This window comes from Lutjanus erythropterus, chromosome 4, assembly GCF_056507025.1.
Source record: "Lutjanus erythropterus isolate fLutEry1 chromosome 4, fLutEry1.hap2, whole genome shotgun sequence".
Lineage (NCBI taxonomy): Eukaryota > Metazoa > Chordata > Actinopteri > Lutjaniformes > Lutjanidae > Lutjanus > Lutjanus erythropterus.
This window is the reverse complement of record NC_139320.1, coordinates 34097520-34120824: the sequence shown is the minus strand read 5'-3', so window position 1 is coordinate 34120824 and position 23305 is coordinate 34097520. Positions and strand designations below refer to the sequence as shown.

Here is a 23305-nt window from a genome sequence, read left to right as displayed (position 1 = left end):
CATTATGTTCACCACTTATAATACTTCATAAACCTTGTTAATTTGCCATGCATGAGTTTCATAAAGCCTTATGAATGCATTATAATATTTTCGAATGTACTTCCTCCCTCTATCAAAGCAAATACAACACAATATAATAGCCAAATCATTTCATTGATCCTCCCTCTGAGTACTCTACTACTCTACTTAAAATACACACTCTATCTACACTCTACTGTGTCTTGCTTCAACAACAGACAGAAATCCTCCCAACACGCAGAATCAACAAAGGCGCTGGACCGCGTCCATGCAGACCTCAGTCCATGCTGACTCGACAGCATGACACGTTTCCTGCTGATAATTTGGCAGCTCGTTCATCCTGTTTCATCTCATCCCTAAGGTGATCTATCAGTCTGAGATCTGCAGACTGTGCAGGTGATTCGAGCTGCATCACTGTTACTGTACGTACGCGGTGTAGTCATGAGACGACGTGTGCTTCGAGACACACTGTCTGTTAGACATATTTATCTGAGAAAGGTTCGACTGCATTGTTTGTCTAGGACAGATACCTACTACAAGGATGAAGGAAAGTGTAAATGTATGTAGTAGAGTACTTCACCAGAATTTAAAGCTTTATGATGCTGTAAGGAATATTTTGTTTGCAGACAAGGCTTGTAAAATAAAAAGAGCCAAAAAAACAAATTAAAAACAACAAAATCTCACATACCAGCAAGATCTGAAGCAATAACAGAGAGAGCTGAATGTAAATAACAACTGTTCCCAGTTAGACGAGGTCAGCACCACCGTATTCAGCTAGGATTTGTGAGCTGTAATATTGCGCTTGTGCACTTTAAAGGGATACTTTTTTCAACTCCAGCAAAACAACCTACATCAAGCAGTGTAACACCGGAGACACACAGGAGGTGTGAAGCACCATGGAGCGCCGCAGCACGTCATTTTGAGAGTGAGCCTGGATCGCCTGGATGATCACATCATTTCTTCAATAAGTCATTCCACACCTCTGCTGTTTTCTAATTACAAGTAGAGCTGATCATTATTATAACCTCATAAATTTAAATTGTTGACTGTGTACCGGATAAAAAGTGGACCATCGCCTTGATCGCCACAATGATCCGTGCGACTCCTCTCCTGCCTGTGTCTGCTTTGCTCATCTCGCTCCCTGTCTCTAGATACAACTGACACAAATATGTGGAATAAGTACCTAATTTAAAAAACACAACTACGACGGGCAGATTTTGATATTTCATCATGTTTGGGAAAATGAGAAGAGAGAAATGAAAAGATGCACATTTCATCGCTAATCAGAGTCAGATCATTTCTATCATATATATCATTTATATTGTTTATTTTAGGTTATATGTGTGTTTTAATGCCAGATTCACTCGCAGATTGGTTTACATGGGCGCTGAGTGGAAATGGGCAGCACTTCAGGGAACTTTACGGTAGATCTACATCCTGTGTGTCCTCAGCGTGATCCTCCTCGAGTTTTCCAAATAAACATTTAACTTTGCGTAAATTATTTCAAACATGAAACATTTTTAACTCCCAGAAAATGGACTGATCTTACACTACATTTTATTATATGTTAAAGGAACAAGTGTGAGTTTCTGGCACAACTTCAGCTGCTTAAAAAGTGCATGGAGAACCTACGGTGGCCTTGAAACGATTCTTATTTTCAGGTGATTATACATTAATGAAAACACATTCCATTTCTGTTGTATTCTGCCAATAAATCCCTGTAAATCATGCACACTGGACCTGGTTAACTGTTTGACTACTTCTTTCACCTGCCTTGGGACAGATGGCATCGAGCTAATAAGCTAAATCTGGTACAAAGCACCTTTTTTTGAGATTCATGTATTGTGCACATGGTCTCTGATATAAATAAAAATAATTAACTAAAATTAAAACTGAATGTTGACTCTTCATGTTCGTCTTTTTTGTATGAATATGATTCATACCCTTTAAATTTTAACTGTTTATTTACCATCAAGGTTTTTATTTATTCTTAAGGTTTTATTATGACTTTAGGTGTCTTTTTTTAAGTAGAAAAACACTAGAATTTTCTTTAAAGGTACACTGTCTGTACTTTTCAACTATAATTCTACACATTTTATATGTGCAGTCCTCAACACTAAAATCCAGGATGTATTGGTGAATTTATATTGTTTGAATATTTTTTTTTCCTTTGCAGTTTTTTTCCACACCCCCACACATACATTTATATTTCCTTCACATGTTTTTATTGTTTTTATTTATCTATGAGTGACACTAATAAACCTAATAAACTGTGTACGGTGGCCTGCAAAAAGTCATATTAACCTGTTAGTAAAGGTCACATGTTTTTTCTGTTGAAGTTTGGTAAATGACAGCTGAACCATTCACAGGATGTTTTACAGCTTTTCGTCCCTCTGATGTGTTTTCTCACCTGTAGTTTTCCCAGCTGCAGCAGGTCTTGTCCGAGGGCGACCGACGCGAGCAGAGAGGCACAACCCAGCAACAACATGTCGCTCTTCTTCCTCTGGCCGCAGCGACGGATCGAGTCCTGGTAGCTGACCCCAAACCCCAGGCTGCCCGGCCCCTGACAGGAGCCGCCGACAGTCGACATGGTGTTGGGCCCCAGGCTGCCCCACAGGGACCCCGAGTCCTCCACAGCCCCGTTACTGCTGGTCTCTGAGGGCATCAAGGAGCCTGGTGACTCCTCGAACTCACAGCACTCCTCTGTTTGAGACAGAAAAACATTTACGATGAAGCTGCTTCTTGTTGCTCAGTTAAAGATGATGCACAGCTTATAATAAAAAAGTCAAGACTCACCCATCTCATTGAGGCTGGAGAAGCCTGCGGTCATAGGTGCATGTTTGGGGGACTTGCCCAAATTTGGTGCACTGGACGACCAAACTTTGCATCCCTCACCGAGTGACTTCAGTCTGCAAACAGATAAAATGATATCAAGACACAAAACAAAACAATATTGCTTTCTGATAGAAAGAAACATGAATCAAACAGCTTCAAGTCCTGTGAGATCAGACATCATACACAACATAGATTTCTTTTTCCAGCAGATTTCCAGAGATAATTGCTCTGCTTCTGGCACCTCCGCAGACTGTGATGAGATATCGATTGAAAGGTTTTGATTTTCTGTGTTACGAGCAATAATCTGTACAGAAAAATACCAGAAAAGAATCTTGCCTGTGATAATTGTTATTTCACAAAATGGAGTTTTTGTCACAGCAGTTTCATCAGGTACACTGAAGTATTTAACCTCCTTCTAGAAAACACTGATCCACTACTAGAAATTACTATTGATTAAAATATATTCAGACAGAGTTGTGACTTTCTGTATCATGTTTGTTCCTTTCTGCTACATTTAGCTGCGTAGGTTTGTCAAGTTATCTGCTACAAATAAATTAATCAGAAAATTAAATACACATATCTGCACTGTATGAAAACAGTTCAAGTTTGTATTTTAAACTTGATGTGGTACAAAAGGGGAACCTGTACCCTTTCAGCATGTGTCTGTTATTGATAATTATTTCACTGTTAACAAACAATGAAATAATAGTAATTAATAGTATTTGCCAATTATTAGTAATGCTAATAATTGTCAAAAATGCCAAACCATTGCATGGCTCCAGCTTCTCAAATGTGAGGATTTGCTGCTGCTGATTTTTACTAATTTACACTTATTTTGAATCATTTTGAGGTCTGTAATATTAGTCAGACAGAACATACACTGTGAAGGTGTCAGCAAGTTTTACAAACCAAACAATCAATCGATTAATGGAGAGAAAAATCAGCAGATTGATCCATAATGAAAATAATCAGATGTCGCAGTTCTATATAATAGTTTAAAATGAGCTCCACCTCAACCAACTACAACAATATATTTCCTGCTTTAACATTAATGCATGAGTAACAATATCCTACTGATATAATAAATAATATTAACTTTTAATTTACTTTAAGTACATTTTCTTGATTATAATTACATATGTTTACTGGCATTTTTAATCCAGGACTCTCACTGGTTACAAGTAAAGAATCTGAATGCAGCCTCCACCACTGCAAATTTCAGTAACATTTAACATTTATCCTGAGAGGTTGTTCTCATCAGTTTATCATGAATAATTCCTGAAACTTTTGATAAAATAACCAGTTTGTTTTAATACTTGAAGGTAAAAAAAATGTACACCATAAAGTCATATTGACTTTTTATGACTGTGTACATACTTTTCCTCCCCGCCGACCCTCTCTTTCTGGTGGGTGGAGCTCGGTCCCCAGGTGCGTCCTTTCTTCTTGCTGGTCGACAAGTCTTCCTTCTTACACACGGCGCTGCGGCCCCACGTCTTACTGCCGTCACTCGGCGTCACTGAGGGACAATAAGAAAAACACGCTTTGCATTCATACGTTCGCTGTCTCTCACGCAGGAGGCTCTCTGATTACTTTAGGTGTTTTCTGAACTCACATCTTATGGCTCTCAGTCGGGGTATGACCCCCGGGCTGGCAGGTGGGGTGGTGCTCTCACTGCCCTGAGTCTTCCTCTTGTCCACACTGGGAGACGCCTGGACTGTGATCTTATGCTCAAAACCTGCAGGTGAGCAAGAAGACACATTTACTTTTTTTTTTACATAAATAATTCTTAATTTGTCTGACTTTTCTGTAATTAACAGACAGGTATGACCTGCAGTACTGCAGTGGCTGAGGGGTTAAGAGGCTGACCATGAACTACAACGTCATCATCTTTCTTGATTTCCTGTCAGGTCTCTGTTATGTCTCTCTAATAAAGGTACGCAATTAAAGATTCACCCGTCGATTGGCTGTAGAACGATTTTCAGCTTGATCAGCTGTGACTGATGAGCGGCTGATCAATGTCAGATATATCTGATTCTGTGCCGGTCAAATTTACATGCATCTGCTGCACCATTGTTCACATCATGCACAAAGCGACACTGTGGTGTCCAGACACAATCAGTCAGTGTTGATGCTGTGCTGCTGCTACCAGAAAGAAAGAAAAAGACAGGAAACCAGATTTTTTTCATGCCTGTGACATATTTCACAGATATAGGCATTAAAACTGCAGTGATAGGTGTCGTGTTGCTGGTATAATGTTGATATGACTATAAAGAGGTCATTAGTGCTGGAGTGGAGTTGAGTAGAGAATAATAAATTAAAAAATACATTTAGTAATGGCATGGACATATTTTGAGGATAGAATGACCACACCCTAAGCCACAATAATGTGTGAATGTGTGAAACGTCAATGACACAGTGAAATCACTGGAGCTTAGTGTCTGTTCTTCCTCTTCCTTTAAAATAAAGGAGACTGAAGTGACTTTGCAGTGTTTCAGAGTAAACACACTTCATGCAGTCGTTGCCCTAAATTTCTGGAACAAAAACACCATGTAGCAGGAAATGGCATCAGACTGGGAGCTCTGCCAGTTTTGTGCACCTGATTCATCAGATTAAAACCAACAGCGTGGGTGCAGTTCCTCCTTTTACCCACCAGAGGGCAGACTGATGCAGTTACTGTCTCGGCCCAGCTTCAGCAGCCTGCTCTTCTTGAAGTGGCCCTTCCTCTTCTTCACGCTGGGTTTCTCCTGGTACACCTGGTGGATGATGATGTTCAGCTCCCGCTCCACAATGTCGATCTCCCTCTCTGCCAGCTCCTGCTCCCGCCTCCTCAGCTGCTCCTCCTGCTCCCTCTGCTCCTCAGCCGCTCGAGCCAACGCCTCCTCCCAAGACCTCAGCTCCTGCAGGGAGGATGAGGAAGAGGAGAGGTTATTAGCATATTAGCACCTCTTCTAACACCTCTGCTGGCAACAGGCTTGTTGCTAAGGTAATTCTGACTTGACAAAACACCTCAGACAGATACTGAAATGTCGAGATTCCTGCAACACTCAATATGAAATATGACTTTCTGCTAAAAAACGCAGAATTAAACAGAGCCTTTTCCCTTCAAAGGCCATTTAAAAGTTACATTTCTGTAAAATTATAGTATTAAAAAAAAAATCTTTTGTCTTTTGCACCCTTTGCTTTTCAATCTAAAGATGGATGTCAAAGCAGAAATCATGGCCTCACCAGCCAGAACTGACCTGATCTGTGTTTTCATATTTCTCACCTTCTCTTTGGCCCTGAGCTCGTCAAACATCTGCTGGATCTCCAGCCTCCAGTCTTCTTGAAGGGAGTGAAAGGACTCCAGAGGCATCTGAAACATGGCCGACTGCTCGATGGCCAGCAGTCGCCTCAGGATGCTGGTGAAGGAGGGTCTGCTGCGGGGGTTCGGGCTCCAGCACTCTGTGGAGAGCAAGAAATACAAAGAGGAGTAATAAGTTATTACTGCTGTTATTGTCATTGTGCCATTACCTTACTTTACATTCATTCAGCAGATGCTTTTCTTTATTAACATGATCTTTGCCTTAACTCCAAGATTAGACATACAAGAGACCTTACTAACTGTAACTTGAAATCTTTATTTTTTTGTGGTAACTGATTTACATGGATTTTAACTCATTGTACTCCCAGTAAGGCTGCAACCGTGAGTCCCTGCAGATTTTCAAATGACTTTCACTTGACTGTTGATAAACTCTCAAATTGGCCATAACAATGTTATACTGGAAATATGCACAGCTTAAAAGTGCATAAATATCTTGATTTTGGTCTAAATTGTGTCATTTACTTCCTGCAAAACCACACCTATAGGGTATGCATATTTTATTTTATTATTTTATTTATTTGTTTATTTAAAAGGGACAGGGAACATTAATGAACAACAGTGCAGAATACATGATGTAAATATGCCAGAGTTAGCAGTAATGCTAATTTATGTCTAGTCCCTTGGCAGGTAACAGAAAAACAAAAAAACAAAACAAAACACAGATACACAATGATACATAAAAAACATCACATTAAATCTGCATATGTGCAATGTAAAATTGATTCTGAATATATGTCTTGAATGTTTTAGTATCTCTGCTACAAAGAAATATTTTTTTCCTTTTATTCAGCATCTATTTTTCCCCAGAGCGCACAATAACTATCTTCAGTGGGTAAACACGAGCGTAACAGTACACTTAGTATCCTCTGATCCTGCTTCCCTTTTCTCCAACCCCACAGGCAAAACAAAAACAAACAAACAAACAAAAGTACACTAAACTATGGTTTCTGAAACCACACTATACACTTTAATATACCTCTTAGGGTACACGAATTCTGTGTTAAATTGAAACGTCTTCTACCTACTGTAGTGTGTTAAAAGTTGTATTCAAGATTGTGCTTAAATATAATGAAATTACACTACTGACGTGTTCTCAGGTATGTCTGATGTCAAAAAAGTACACTATTTTATAAAACTAAGTTCTGTAATCATCTCAGGTGTGTACTTAAGTATACTGAGATTACTCATACTGCATATCAATGACCACCATACTGTCAGGTTTCACACAGTAGTCAACTAGACGTCCATCAAAACCGTGAGTCAACACCACATTGCTGTAGACTAATTGTTCATCTGTGGTCAATCATGTTAAATTAACAGAATTTCAGGTCTCAGGCAGACTGAGGGGGTCACAAACACCAACCTGATTACTCTGGAGGATCGTGGCTTGAAAAGGTCAAGAATCACCAGACTTTTAAGGAACAGTCAATGAATGACCTACACCTCACTATATTTGTAATACAAATATTTTTTCCTGAAAGAATTGAACTGGCTATAGCGATGTTTTTATTTATAATTTATTTATCTTCTTCTCACTCTACTACTTGTATATCATCCAGAAATAAGGTGCTTGGCAGTTTCCCTTCACAAAACAGCAAAGTTTTACGGCTCACACCGGCTCACATAAAAAGGCGATTTAGTTTGTAACACACTGCAGACTCCTTGGTGAGAGTATGTTTTTCTTACCACATTCACAATCTGCTTTTATTGCCAAGTAGGTTTTCACATGCAGGGAATCTGCTGTGGTATGTTGGTGCATAAAAATAAACATAGTGTGAGAAAATTTTAAATAAAGATGAAAGCAAGTGCTGCAAGCCAGGAAGAATAAATAGAAAAACAGAAAATTCACAGTAACATATGACAAATATTACAAAAACAACGGAAGAAAAAATGTACAATATGATTGTTATTTAGATGAAAGAGTTGTACAGTTTGTGCAGGAGTGTGGACAATATGTTGCCCCAAGCCCATTTGTTCCTATTAAAAACATAAATCTCTAAAAACAAGTCTTAAACATAAAATTTCATCTTTAAAAAAGTTCTGAATAAGGAGGCAAAGACACACCTTTCATCAGTGGAGCTGAGGTGGAGCAGGTGAACAGTTTTTACAGGGTCACAGAGAACCAGTCATGAGCATCACGAAGAAGACTCAGAGACGGCTATTTCTTAAGGAAATTGAAGAAGGCAAAATTCCTGTGCCAAGCTCTTGTTAACCTCTACACTGAAAGCATCCTGACTGGAAACATCATAAACTAGCATCATGAGATGTGCACGGCCCAGGACAGGAGGACTCTCCAGCAGGTCATTAAAACTGCCCACAGCATCACTGGTACCCAGCTACAGAGCATCAGTGATATCAGAGAGGTGAGGCGCCTTCACGGAGCCCAAACATAACTCAAACAGGAGTAAAGAGCACATTTGTTGGGTCTATTTGTAGCAGTGGATTAATACACATTTGGTGCTCTAGTGAGTATTCACAGCAGCAGGACAGTGTACGTGGGATTGACTTAAAACAAACTACAGTGTGTGCACATGGTAATGAAGGAGTATATCACCATGTGGAACTATGTTTTTAATAGGGCTGCACATGGTAAAAAAAAAAAAAAAGTCATATTGCGATTATTTTGACTGACAATTGCGATACAGTTAGTGAGAATGATGATTTTTGCATTACAATTTTCTTTTTTTGGGGGGGGGGGGGGGGATTATGCCTTTAATGACAGGACAGCTGAAGTTGTGACAGGAGACGGGGAGAGAGAGCGGGGGAATGACACGCAGCAAGGGGCCATGGGCAGGAGTCGAACCCACGGCTGCTGCAGAGGACTCACAGCCTCCATACATGGGGCGCACGCTACCAACGGAGCTATCCAAGCGCCCTGACAATTTTCATTTTTACTGAAAAAAAAAAATTAAATCATGATGATGTGATTTGTTGGGGTCTGTATCAAACAAACATGTTTTCTTTCATCTGAAGAACAAGAATTTTAGTCCAGAGTATCTCTACTGCACTACAGTAGTTCATTATAATGCTGTTTTCTCAAATAATTTAGCTTTTTTTTTTAAAAAAAAAAAAATGCAATTTGGTTCTGGTTCTATGATTCAGATGCTGTGCTTGCCCATATTGTGATTCCAATAATACTGCAATTAATTGCATAGCCCTGGTCTTTAATCTCAAACAATTTCTTAAGGCAAAACAAGAACTGTGATTACTTTTAACTTGATATGTTCCACACCGTATTTACTCTTTTTTTCTCACTTGTGTATTGTATATTTGTATCTGTATATTGTCAGTTGTATTTTTTCTGTTTCTGTTACCCGCTGAGGGACTGCAGATAAAATCAGCCATGTTTACATCTTGTATGTTTATACTGATGATATATTCACTTTTTTAAAATTCATTTCATTCAAAATTCAGTCGAGGAGACAACATGAGACGTGGAAATGAGCAAGATGGGAGAGCATATGGCAGCCATCATGAGCCAAACCCTGACTGACAGTGTTGCAGAAACACGGTGCACACCTACAGTAATCTGCTGAGCCACACACTGATCAGCACTGTTATAGCCGTCCACTAAAAGACGCAACTCATGCTGAAGAACAGCGTCGACAAAAGGAAAGTGAAGCAACCAGAGAGCTGTTTCACGGGCTGAAACAGCAGGTAACGTTTATTTATTAGGTAACCTAAATTAGCATAAAGAGTGTGTGGATAAAGTTGGAGGGAGAGGAGATGAAAGTGAGACGATGACAGGAGTAAACAGAGTGTAGAGAGCAGCGAGGGATGAAAAAGGAGAGATTAACGGATGAACACGGATAAGATGCAGTGGAGTGAGGGGGGTGTGAGGAGGAAAAGAGCTTTAGGAGCAGAGTGGGAGGGAAGAAGTGGAGGGAGGTGACTGAAGTTGGCTGACAGTTTGAGAAACAACTCCACCTTTTCTTCTTATTTTTTTTTTATAACTAGACTTAAAACCTGGCCTGCAGCTTGGGAATAAGCCCATTAAGGCAGTTTAGATATAAGGCAGGTGTGTGTGTGTGTGTGTGTGTGTTCAAACAGAGATGACCTGAACTGTGAAACAAGAGCCGGTTAATACTCCACCACTGTTAACAAAGCGATGCCGGATTATTTGCAAGGTGAAATCAGGCACAGGACTGCATGAGGAGGATGTATAAAAAGCAACTTAATGAAACTGTTCAGTCACTCTTCATCCATTTTAACTCTTTAGTGTTCATCTAAGATCTCAGGATGAAAAAAAAAGGTTTTAAAATCATCAACTGTGACCTGGAAAACTCTAGTAAGGTTATCTTAAAGTCAGCGGATGTGAGCACCCAGAGGCCTTTTTTTTTTTCCACAGTGAATTTCTGTATCATCAGTGACAAGTTTAAGGTCATCTGTGATGACTGATGTACAGTACAGTCCCAAAACACAAAGCACAAGGACACGTAGAGCTCAACTTGCCAACTATGCATGAATAAGACAAGTGAGAGGAGTCAGAGGAAGTCAGAGGAAGTCAGAGGAAGCCCCGAGTCGCACCGATCCAAAAAACAAACAAGCTGTTTTCACTGTGAGACATTTTTAGGTAACAAGGGGTGTGTATAAGACTATTATTGTACTATCACAACCATGTCATGACACCTGCCATAAACACGAAGAAGTCTTTATGAATGTCTATGACTGTTGGCATTAAGTGTCATTCAGTCAATTATGTCATTTTTAATGCAGCTTACATTATCTGAGATGTCTTTGTTATGACAACCTGACATTAATCAAGACAACATAACCTTTCAGTGCTTTTGTTATCGCAATTTGACATCATCAAACTTTAATAACCGTTTAGCACCGTGGCTTGAATATTTTCCTTGATGTCAAGTAAAGTTATACATCATCAAAAGAAAAATGTCATTTGGTTTTTTACACTGTCAAATGACTTGTAACACAGTGATTTTTTAAGTCTTATATTCTGAATTAAAATCAGTGTATTTTCTGAAGCTGTTGATGGAAGCAGCAGTAGCGAGTGACACTTTTCCCGCCATGCTAGGCCATGCTAGGCCGGACTGGACCCGAACACAACCTTGAAACTGACAGAGGACAGGGATTACAGTACCAAGGTGGTTTTCTTGCTGGGTTTGGGTCCTGGAACCCCTGATTAGATGCTAACGAGTTAACATCAGCAGCCACGCCTACTTTAGCAACAAATAAACTAGCTAACCACTACCTGTCCATCAGCTAACTTTGTAACCTGAGTAACCTTGGTGCTTCGATAAAGTCAGGCCGTCATGACAAAGACAGTGACAGGTTATGTTGGTTAATGTCAAGTTGTCATCACAAACACATCTCAAACAAAGTCACCTGTGCACTGAAATAACATAAGTGACTGAATGACACTTAATGACAACAGTCATAAACATTCAGAAAGACTTCTTCATGTTCCCGACAGGCGTCATGACGTGGTTGTGACAAATGTAATGGCAGTCTTATGCACACCCCTTTAAATGAAGTGCTACCTATTTTGGTTCTTCCTTACAAAAACGCTTTGTCCACAAGAACAAGAGTTTTGACCTGTTATCTTAGGACTTAATAACCGCTCAGTGTGTCCAGCTGGTCGGGCTGCTTACCTCCCAGCAGCTGAGCGAAAGGTTCAGGGCACGTCGAGGGGATTGGGAGGGTCAGCTTGTTCATGGCGACACCGTAAGCCACCGCCAGAGCGTCTATCTCCCTGTAGGGAACCTCGCCGGTCAGCAGCTCCCAAAGTAACACACCGAAACTGTGAGAGAAAACAGACAAGGAAAATGTTGTGTTTTTTTTGGTTTTTTTTCACAAGATACCAACTGAAGCACCCACACATCCGTAGATGTTCAGTCTATATATAAAACCCACTTCAAACTGTGAAATACTCATCACAGGTTAATTAATGAGAAGAATGTGGCTGAGATCACCCACATAACTCTGCAATGTTTGGCCGAATTCAGTGTATTAATGACTGAGTCTATGTAAATCGTTTTACATGCACAGTCTGAGCCTTTATTTTGGAAACCACATTTGTTTTCCACGTACCCCCTACATCACTTCACTTACCCCTTCCATTTTGAGACCGGGGGCATTAATATGTACGACTGTGTGGTACATTTTAATTTCTGAAGTATTTCTTTTTCATGCTTCTTTAAACATCAGTTTAACTACATTTCAGATGTAAATGTTAATAATAATAATAATAATACTATAATAACAGAAATATTGTCTCTTCTACTGCACTTATTTGAGAACTGCAGTTACTAGTTCTTTAATGTATCAAGATTTTATAAACAAAACTTAAATTTCCCAACAGTACACACAATTTGAGGGAAGTTTCTGATTTTGGGCTAAATAAATAAAATTGTCTTGGCTTTAATTAAAACTGGCTCCACCAACTGCAACAGTAAAATGCTGCTTAAACATCAATGCATCACTAATTATAACCCAATAATAAAATAATAAACATAATATATAATAATATACTTTTATATATAATAGAATAAACAGTCACATGGTGACGTTTTTCTGAGTCATTAGTAATTTTTTTTTTTTGATACTTTTAGTAAAGTCAGCCAATTATACTTCAATGTTTTTTTATTAAGTGATATTTTCAGTGCAGGGTTTTAATGTAATGGAGTATTTTTATTGTGAAACAAAAAACAAAATATACATCAAATTATTATCTATATATTATCTATATATCTATATATTATTTCAGATCATAACTTTGGAATAATAAGGTTTAATGTGACTACACTTTACCAAAAATTGAGCCATATAAACTGTAAATTCTTGCATCTGTCATCTTTTAAACACCTCAGTTACACTGGTTACTGAAGATTCTCAAAGCAATAAAACTGTCTTGATCAATACTTAAAGAATATTCTTAATCTAATCCTGATTTCTTTTTGTATACCTCAAGTTCACATTGTGACGTGTTTGTCTCTCTTGACAGTCTGCCTGATTAATCGACGTGGTGAAATTCATGCAGATGGGGGAAGGCGATGTGGAAATGATGGTGGAAGAAAAGTGGAGCACTCAGAGGAAATCATGCAAACTCCACACAGAATGGACCTTCTTGCCGTGAATGAACACGAACCACTGCGCTGTATAAATCAGGTGAAATTAAAGGAAACACAAAGACAAGTGCGGTACCTCCACACGTCGCTGCTCTTGGAGAACAGGGAGTGCTTGATGACCTCCGGGGCCATCCAGGCGTAGGTCCCCGCTGCGCTCATCTTGGTGGTCTGGTGCCATTCTCGGGCCAGACCGAAGTCTGTGATCTTCAGGATTTTCCCGCTCAAGTCGTCCCGTTCCACCGGTTCCAGGATGAGAACTGAGGAGGAGGAGGAGGAGGAGGAGGAGGAAGAAGGAAGGAAAGTGTGTGTTAAAAGATGAGAGTCTTATACAGGCAGTAAATATCAGGCAGCAAAATAAAAAACAAAGCACAGACAGCAAAGAGAGCGCAAGTTATGAAATATTATCATAAATATCATCAATCCTATGACAGTAAAGAGACTCCATGGTTAATTTTATCGAACAAAAGTATTCTCATTAGTATTTTTATACTAATGTACCAAACATTTACTGGTTTCGCTTTCTTTGCTTTTCAGTATTTTCTGACCTTTTATGAACCAAATAATACTGTGGAGATTAATCAACAGTGAAAATAAATACTAAATCATTAAACAAATGTATATAATGAGTAGGAATCATCCAAATTTTACTACATAGTCTTGTTCACTTGACTGATTTTTTTTAAATTATATGTTTCTTGATTTTTATTGGTGTTTCTGAAAACCAGAACAAAAGACGTATTTTTTTTTACTTGTATTCAGAGATATTTAATAAAAACATGGCTGCAACTAATGATTATTTTCATTATCAATTAATCTGTTGACCATTTTTTTGATTAATCAATTAGTCATTCGGTCTATAAAATGTCAGAAAATTGGCAAAAATGGTGATCAGTGTTTCCCAAAGCCCAAGGTGACGTCTTCAAATGTCTTGTTTTGTCCACAGACCAAAGACATTCAGTGCATCACAATTCTCTCTTGAAAGATTATGAATTGATGCAGAAAAGTCATAAATTAGAAGTTTTATTTATTTTAATTCTGGGGGGGGCTTTTATGCCTTTACTTTAGATAGGACAGCTAAACTGCAGTCAGGAAAGGGGGCGAGAGACTAGAGGCATGACATGCAGCAAAGGGCCATCAGCAGGAGTTGGACCCACAGCCGCTGTAGAGGACTCACAGCCTCGGTACACACGGCAAACACACCACCGATTCTCGGGATGGCTGAACCAGCTGGCTCGTTTACGTTCTAAGCGAGGCTAATTCCTGAGTATTTGTGAGGATGCTGAGCATGAGCAACTGCAGATGGACACAACAAGACTGGCACTCCCTGATTTAAAAGCTTAACATTTTGATGCATCAAGATGCAACAGCACTTGTTTTATAATCACATCGAAGCCTTCTGAATCAGAACTGAATTGAATCGTGAGGTCGAGATATTCCCATCCGTTTATGTTCTTTGTGTTTTTGAGTAAAACATAAAATGTTGAATAAATAAACTGTCCATATTCAAAAGCAGTACGCAAAAGGTTTACATGTTCAATAACACAGTCATGTTTACAGTGCAGGTGTGGTCAGACCAGTGCGCTATTCAGGTTCCTGCTACAGGCCATAAAAACACCTCTGGTCCAGCCGACTGCAGTGTGCGATGTGTGATATGTTTTCCATACAGCCACAGTCATTTTAATTCACACAGTATCCTTATAGAATTTAACCTCCTCTCTGTCTCTGTCTCTGTCTCTGTACGACTTCCTCCTTCATTTCCGTGTGAGAGCCGGCTATGGAAATATTTGGAGTGTACACAGTTCACAGGCTCTGGGAGCAGGTGGGGGTTGATTTCTCCCTCTCTCACTTATCTACAGGCGTATGCAAAGGGTGGTGGAGAGAGGCTACACATACACAGCAGTGTCTTTGTTTACACACACACACACACACACACACACACACACACACACACACACACACGCACACACACAAGCTTTCACGTGATAAAGGTGTGCCTCTCTGTGCTCTGTTCTGTCCACAAGCTCGCTAGGCGACCAGTTTCAGTGATAAAGAATTGATCTGTGGGCCGGTCTGTAGATATTTATTTCCACAGCCAGAAAGACATATTTACATCATGTAGTAAAAGTAGCAACACCACACTGTGAGAATACTTATGGTTATTATTACTGATGCAATTACATGTGAGCAGCATTTAAAGGTAGAATATGCAGTTGTTGTTTGTAAACGCATGATAAAGATTGTCAAGTCTCATTCACAGGTCATCAAATACTGACATGAGGGCAGCCACACACTTCAAGTGGGTCATAACTGATGACTGAGAGGAATCATTTATGAGTCTATATGTTGTTGTTTTTTTTAATAAAATCTGGCATATAATGCCTTTAACTACTAACTACTGAACAACTTATACTACTTTATATTACAGCTGAAACAACCAGTTGATTAATCAGTAAATATCCTTAACTTTTAATACTTGTTTCAGTATTTTTTTTAAAGCAGAACTGCCAGATGTCTGCAGGGTCAAGCTTCTCAAATATGAGGATTTGATGCTTTTCTTTGTCATAAATTGGGAAACTATGACAGCATTTTTCACTATTCTCTGACAGTCACAGACCAAACAATGAATTGATTAATGGAGGAAGTAATCAGTAGATTAATCTATAATGAAATCATTCATTCAGTTGCAGCCCAACTTTCTATACTTGTGAGTGGTTTAATCAACAAAAATGCATAATATCTGATGACAGTTGTGAAAATAAACTTTTCATTTACAAAATAACTGTCAGCTGTCAGATAAATGTAGTCGAATAAAAACTATAATTTCTTTTAAAATATCTTGAAGTAGAACTACAAAGTGGGATAAAATGTGAATACTTAAGTGTGTAAGTACTAAAGACGACTTTTCTATTCTGATAGAGTCGTCTCTGTGAGGGACAGCTGTCTCCTCAGGGCTGACTCTTTCTCTGTGTCTCTGAAAAGCAAAAGATGGAGTCCACAGACTCAGAACGAGAGGACGGGACGTGTTTGCATGCTCAGATGGGTGTGTCCTCCTCACAGTCGCTTCTCCTGGTTTGCTTTGCGTGTATAAATATGGAGTGAAGGACATCCATACGGGGACATGAGGCCTGTAGGGTGGAGGAGGGCGGGGTGGAAACAGAGGGGACAGAAAAAGACGACAGTCTGGCAACAGGAGGAAACAAAGAAACTGAAAGGAGACATGCTGACAGAAACTGAACGTGTGAGAGAAGAAGCACATCTTCCACCTGCTTCCACTCTCCTCTTCCTCATGTAGTTACGCCATCATCGTGGTGCTTTCACACCTCGCAAACTGCATCTCCGTGCAGTTTCTTTGCACCACCTGTGCATGTTCACACACCCATCAAAGGTTTCCACTGCAGCCAGCATGTCATCCATACGTCAAAGACACAGATCAACATGTTTGTGTTCGACTGCCAGCGCAGAAACCTCAAGTGCAGCGATACACAAATAACACCCGCGAGGCCGTCTGAGGCATCACAGCTCATTTTATCACAGTGAAGAAGAAGAAAAAAAAGTCCTCAAGGATGGTTTGGCTTTTACACAATGCAAGGCCAGTGCTGCTGGAAATGTTATCTCAAAATAGAGTGCAGCAGAGGGACGAGAAGAAAGCAGGAAATACTGCTGACAGGCTCCCTGGTTACTACAAAGTCTCCCATAGCAACATGCATTATGGGAAATATCACAAGACTAGATGTGTCATTGATTATTCACACATCTTACTGTGATAGTATATTAATCTGGCACAGTTTGAAATTGTATTTTTTATTTTGATCAAATAATGAGCTTTCACAGCATCGGTATCCATTGGAGTACACAGTAGACGACCCATTTCTTTTAACATCCTGCAATGAGAGTTCTTCTGTGCATCAATCACACGTGATCTTATCAATAGTCTGTGTTATGCTTGTAACCCACAGAAAGCCACTATATGTAATGTAAATATAAATGTAACCCAGCTGTTGCAGCCATTATATGTGGATTTTTTTTTAACATTTGGTGGTGCATGTGTGCAGGAAGGCAGGTCAGCTCACCCAACCCTGTCCTCTAGAAATCACATTTGTATATTACTAAATTGTTTTCATAATTACGTTGCGGTCACAACCTAATTCCTGCCTGGATTATGCTCCTGGACAAAATGTCTTTGAAACAATACATTCACATAACGCACTGGATGCACCAGGAGGTTGTTGTGGTGATGGCTTCAGTTAAAGGTAGAGAAAGATAGGGAAACTAGTTAAATACAAAAGGATCATTTCTCAAGTCTGCTGACTTTTAAATAATGCTATAGTCACTACAACTGGATAATGTATTGCAAAATTGCCTGTTTTGGTTGCATATGAATGTAAGTGCCAGGACACAGGGCCAGCTCACTGCAACAGGTAGAAGTGATTGGGGATCAGGATGAAAGCATTTTTTTTACTTAAATGTTGTGACTCTTGCTTCTCAGAGACACAGAGTGAGTTTGCTCCACTGGATAAAAAATAGTTTGAACACATGTAGACTGTACAGACGACTTCTGTCGCTTTAAGACTGTTTATTCTAATAATACAACAAACAACAGCGTGTGCATTAGAATTAAAAGTCTGACAACCTACAAAAGTCATTTGTATAAAGAAGCCTACAGGCCTCCAAACCAGTTTTCACCCAACTGAACAATCACACTAATGCACTAACTAATTAGCAGCTGTGTGAGTCCTTTAATGTTCATTTTATGAAAAACCAAATGGTAAAATAGATAAAAACTGAGGCCCAAAGATTGTTTTCAGTCTTTAGTCTCACTGATGACATAAATGTAAAATGGTAGACCTTGTAGTTCTCATGCTAACATGCTCAATTTTTAGAGTGTGGATTACCTTAATTAGGCATCTTAGCATGCTAACATTTTCTATTTAGGGCAAAAAAAAGTGCAGAATAAAAAGTAGCTACCAGCTGAAGCTGATGGGATTGTCATTAGTTTTGCAGTACTTAACAAAAATGTTCTCATGTTCTCATGGTGGGGTTAAAAGACACATCAGTGTATCATCAAATTTGTCACAAATCACGCTGTGTGGACAACGTATGCCTGTAAAAATCTTCATGATAATCCATCCAGTGATTATAGAGACTTTTCACCCTAAACTAAAGTGATGTACGAGCAGATACTGCTATCCATGGAGCCACACAGAGTGCTAAAGCGTAGTTTTTGATTTTTGACAATAAACAAGTTGTATATGAGTATAAAGTTAATTAGTAAATAGTATTGTGGGGTGATTCCGTTCTTACTGTTGATATAAAGGCCCTGATGAAGTTATGAAAGCATTAATAAACGTAATATTATGAAAACAATTATCCCAGATTTGAAAGGGAGATTGTCAGGATACATTTTGAAAGGGTTCAAATCATTAAAAAAATTCTTAAATAACTACACAATTAAGAATTATGCAGGCAGTGCAATATTTGGCATCTCAACACACTGAATCACCAACTCCGTCAAATACACCACACTCGACTTCACCACACTGTTTGGGTTACAGCTGCTGTGTTAGTGGGCCAATCACATGGGCCATTAAATCAAAGAATGCTTGTGGTGATTGGCTGTAAGCGAACCATACAAATTTTTTCTAGATCTGGGTTCAAAAAGCATCAAATGCAGGTATCATTTGCCTGGGAAGTTTCAGTACTACTTGGTACTGAGTTATTTCCTGAAAGGTATCAAATGCTGATACCGCCCTCGAGACCGTACTCAGCAAAGATCTCCAGATGATGTATAAAACGCTCCTCGTCTGCTGTGATGTCTTCAGAAAGTGCATCAATACCCTTTGAAACATTAATGACTGACACAACGTGGCTTTGTGACGCACAGCGTGAAACGTTATAGCATGTTGCAGTTCTGGCCACAATCTAGAAACTACCGTTACGAGAAGCCAAGAATTACCGGTCAGCTCTCAGGAGCACCTGCTGATCGGGGTGTGGTCACAGCCCACAGAGAGCAGAGCGGCTGCAGTTTTCTCTCAGTGTTGATTTAACCTTTAAACTGCCGCTGTTCTTTCCTCCATCCTTGGACCCTGACCCCAGCTCAGCGTTGAGAAACGCCGCTGTTCAAACACTGACGGAGGAGTAACCAGCTGGGCTTTAACCTGACTAATGATCTCCAGACTGTTTAGTCAGTGCAGTAAAGCTCAGGTGAGACATTACGGCCCACTCAGATTATTTCACCACACAGGAATGCAATCAAAGGTCCTCTGAGTGATGGTATTTCTGTCCAAGCCACTTAGAGCGAAGCTCATAACACCTTAAACAAGCAGTGTGACATGCTTGACATGCGGTGACTCTAATCTGGAAACTCCGTGCTGGTCAACAGAAGATAATCTGCTACAACAAAAACATTCAGCACTTAAATAAAAGATTAGACAGTAAAACACAAAATATTTGGAGACAGTGAAAGTCTGACATGACAAGAATAAACTGCGTGGTGAAGGGGACAGACAGCGGGAAGAAATTTATCTTTCATTCGCTCAAAACAAAACTTTATGAAATTAAAATGGTCACAAATTCAGTACATTATTGCATGTATACTTCGTTTCAATTCAACTTTTTCTTAACAATGAATTTCATTTGTCAATTGTATTTTAAGCTAATACCTAAAAATTCTCTTTTAGATATTTAAAGAGAGAATCTAAAAAAAGAAAAATTTTAATATCCTCTGTAAATTACAATGAGTTTATGTTAAGTTCATACATATAGAGGACTTTAACTGTCTAAAATAAAAATCAAAAATAAATAGTTAATAGACAATTACATGCAATAAAAAACAATAGTAAAAACAAATCTAAGCATTAATTAATTGATAAAATGTTAAACAAATGAAAAAGTGATATTTCTGGTTTAAACTGCATCTGTATTTATTTACTTTTTTATTCATTGCCTTATTTATTTAAATACATGATGAATGTGAAAAGCAAAGAAACAGAAATACATGTAGAAACATAAAAAGCAAATACACAAGTAAATAAGTTGAGGAAATAAATACAGGGAAAAGTTCAAAGGGAAAAATAATACGGAAATAGAACATAACGAAAAATAAGTATATTAAAAATGAAAAAAACAAGATAAAAATAACAAATGAATAAATAAAATGAGAAATTAAATGGGAAAGTAAATAAATAGGCCAGTTACTACAAGGTTAATTAAATACAGGAGCAAAGTAAAACAGAAATATCAATTCATTCCACATTTTATGAATTAATTTATGCTACATTTATTTTGGATATTATTCTATTGCATTTAATGGCATAGTAATTGGTTTATTGAGTTATTTATATCTTATTTATTTATTTTTGATTTTGGCAGTTATGGTAGCCTGATATCAGACTGAACTGTCAGCTTGTTTACACTTCATTTCCATATTGAGAAATCAAGAAAGTCATCAGGAAAGATATCAGAGAAACAGCCAACTCAGAGGAGTGAAGGTCTGGACTCTAAACTCGAACTGCTAAAGCTGTTATTTCATTTAGTGCGGAATTAACACAAGGGAGTATTTTGCCACAAAGTTTAAAAAAAAAAAATAACAAAAACTATTTGTAGTTGTTGTATTTTGTAGTTATTTTGTAGCTTCATAAAGTGTTTGAAAAAGTCGTAGAATACATGTGAACACTGCTCAGTCCTGCTAAACTGTCATCGTCTCTCTGTGCTGCCTCGCCTTAAATAAACTGTGATGTGAGAGCGACCAATCAGCTCTCAGAGTTCCGGGCGTGGTTCCCCGAGCAATCAGCTGAGAGTCTGATCAGCTGATCTGCAGGTGGTGCAACCTGTCAGAGCTAATGCTGCTTTAATTTTTCATCTCTCAGGTGAAGGACAACAGAGTTAATGCAGCTAATCACAAGCACATGCATCTAGGATGTACCACAGGTTGGAGATTAAATATATGATGCAGGTTTTAGCTATTTTCAATATCCTCAAACACCACCGATGTGTCATTCAGGCTATTTTCAGCCATTTTTGTCCACCAAAAACCCTGAAACAGTCTTTCAAACTTTTATTTAGTCACGGTTAGATTACTGCAACTCTCTTTTCTCTGACTGCAGCAAAAAGTCTCTTTCCTCTCTGCACCTCCAAAATGCAGGTGGATCCAGGATTTTAACTTGTGCCAGGAAACAGGAGCACATTACACCCATCCTGTCATCTTTGCGCTGACTGTCTGTAAGTTTTGGAATTTATTGATCACATTTAAAGCCTGTAACAGCCCTCACAGGCCCTGAGGTCATCAAACGCTGCTCTCCTGGCGGCCCCAAAATCTAAACTAAAAAGAAAAGTGAAAGTGAGCGTTCGCCATCAGGACATTCTCGCTGTGCAACAACCTTCCAGAGGAGATTGGGACGGACAAGTTGTCTCTACTTAAAATGCACTTTTATAATCTTGTCTTCCTGTTATTCTTTTATCACCTATTTTTACTCATTGTTATGTTTTATTGCTTATTCTTTCTATTATTTATCAATGGTGCCATTGTCCATGTCTTTTTATGATCAGCACCTCCACTTTTGTCCTGTAAATAAATTTTATTATTATTATTGAGGTTAAATTAATACGATTTTTTGTCAGTCATCTGACATCTGCGCTGTAATTGGTGAATAAAATGCTGAAACTGGTCTTATCTGCTTTCTTTTCCTACTTTGGCGATATTACTATGTTAGTTCTTTCAGTACAAATGGGAAAACTGTACTTTCACATTTTGGCGACATTAAGTCAAATGTGTCTTCGACATATAAAGAGCAGTACATTCTGTATTTCTACACTTCATCTGGATTTCTTGCCACAGGAGCTCATGACAAAGACTCAGTGAGGACATAAAGAGTGTTAAATCGTCTTTATATGAATGTCCACAATGTCACTGAACAATTCAGTCTAATTCAGTTACATAAACAGTGAAGTAGACACAGAGCTGGACCGGTTTAACTCATATTGTTTTGTGTTGTTTTGGCAAAAGGATCAGTTTAGTCTGCTGTGTCATTAACTCGTTGTTATGGTAACAAGGGCAGAGGTCACAGACTGAGACTATGACGCTGGGAAAGAAGAGAAGAAAACCCTCATGCCCCTATGAGGACGCTTTGTTTTGTTTTCTTTTTTCTTCCTCACTTAATTTTCTGTTTAAAGGGGCAATCCGATTATTTTTGATCATTGTTTCGTAGATCTGACAACGATCTGGAAGTCCAGCATGAAATAATTGGAATATCCCATCAAATTCAGTGGATTCTCTAATGAGATGAGACCATCTTTACATACAAAATATTCAAAGAGTAATGAAGAAATGCCAGGTCAGACACAGTCTCACTTGTATTCACTTGTTTGTCAAACTTCCTTCTCAGTCACTGGCTCATTCACAGCTGTGTGGAGTCTAACGTCCAATCATATTCATGCAGGTCTACAGTGAGGCCATTATAACCTGATACCTCTTATTATTACACTGCAGATACACTCATGTCATTGCTGTGTGCTGCCAAAGCTTCCTCCACTACCCCAAACTCAATCTCCCCAATGCATTTATATATACCTCTTTTTTTTTTTAAAAAAATGTATATAACAGTCTTGTCCCCTGTATTTGTCCAGCCTTGCTGTCCCTTTTCTTAGCTGTTATGTCTGTTCCTGTGTAAATACATTGAAAGGAATGTAAAACTGGTTTTATATTTTTTATTTCCTTATATGCAATGTAGCTTATTCTGGTTCTTATGTTTTTATGGGAATGTTGTTTACTAAAGGGTATAACTGACAGAAAGATCCTGCCATCAAAGTTTGTGCAGACATTCATAGTGTCCAGAAGATGAATCCTACTCACTTTGATGATTCCCTGAATTTTCATCTAGTGCTATTGTTAGGTAAAAATTCCAATACTTTGGTTTATGATCAAACATACAGAACAAAAATATAAACTCAATACTTTCATTTTCGATCACATTTTTCATGAGTTGAAAGAAAAGATCTGTTTTCTATGCAT

General features: G+C 38.7%; 1 protein-coding gene across 1 annotated transcript in view; it reads right to left on the bottom strand.

Annotated features, from left to right (window-relative positions):
* The window catches only part of map3k10 (mitogen-activated protein kinase kinase kinase 10), a 52686-nt gene that overhangs the window by 5764 nt on the left and 23617 nt on the right, over positions 1-23305 (bottom strand). The window contains exons 2-9 of the mRNA XM_084716682.1: positions 13376-13556; positions 11824-11972; positions 6119-6294; positions 5504-5750; positions 4466-4588; positions 4231-4369; positions 2815-2927; positions 2429-2721 (exon numbers count right to left, since the gene is read on the bottom strand). Of these exons, the coding sequence (XP_084572808.1) occupies positions 2429-2721; positions 2815-2927; positions 4231-4369; positions 4466-4588; positions 5504-5750; positions 6119-6294; positions 11824-11972; positions 13376-13556 (1421 nt within the window). The remainder of the gene's footprint in view (positions 1-2428; positions 2722-2814; positions 2928-4230; positions 4370-4465; positions 4589-5503; positions 5751-6118; positions 6295-11823; positions 11973-13375; positions 13557-23305) is intronic.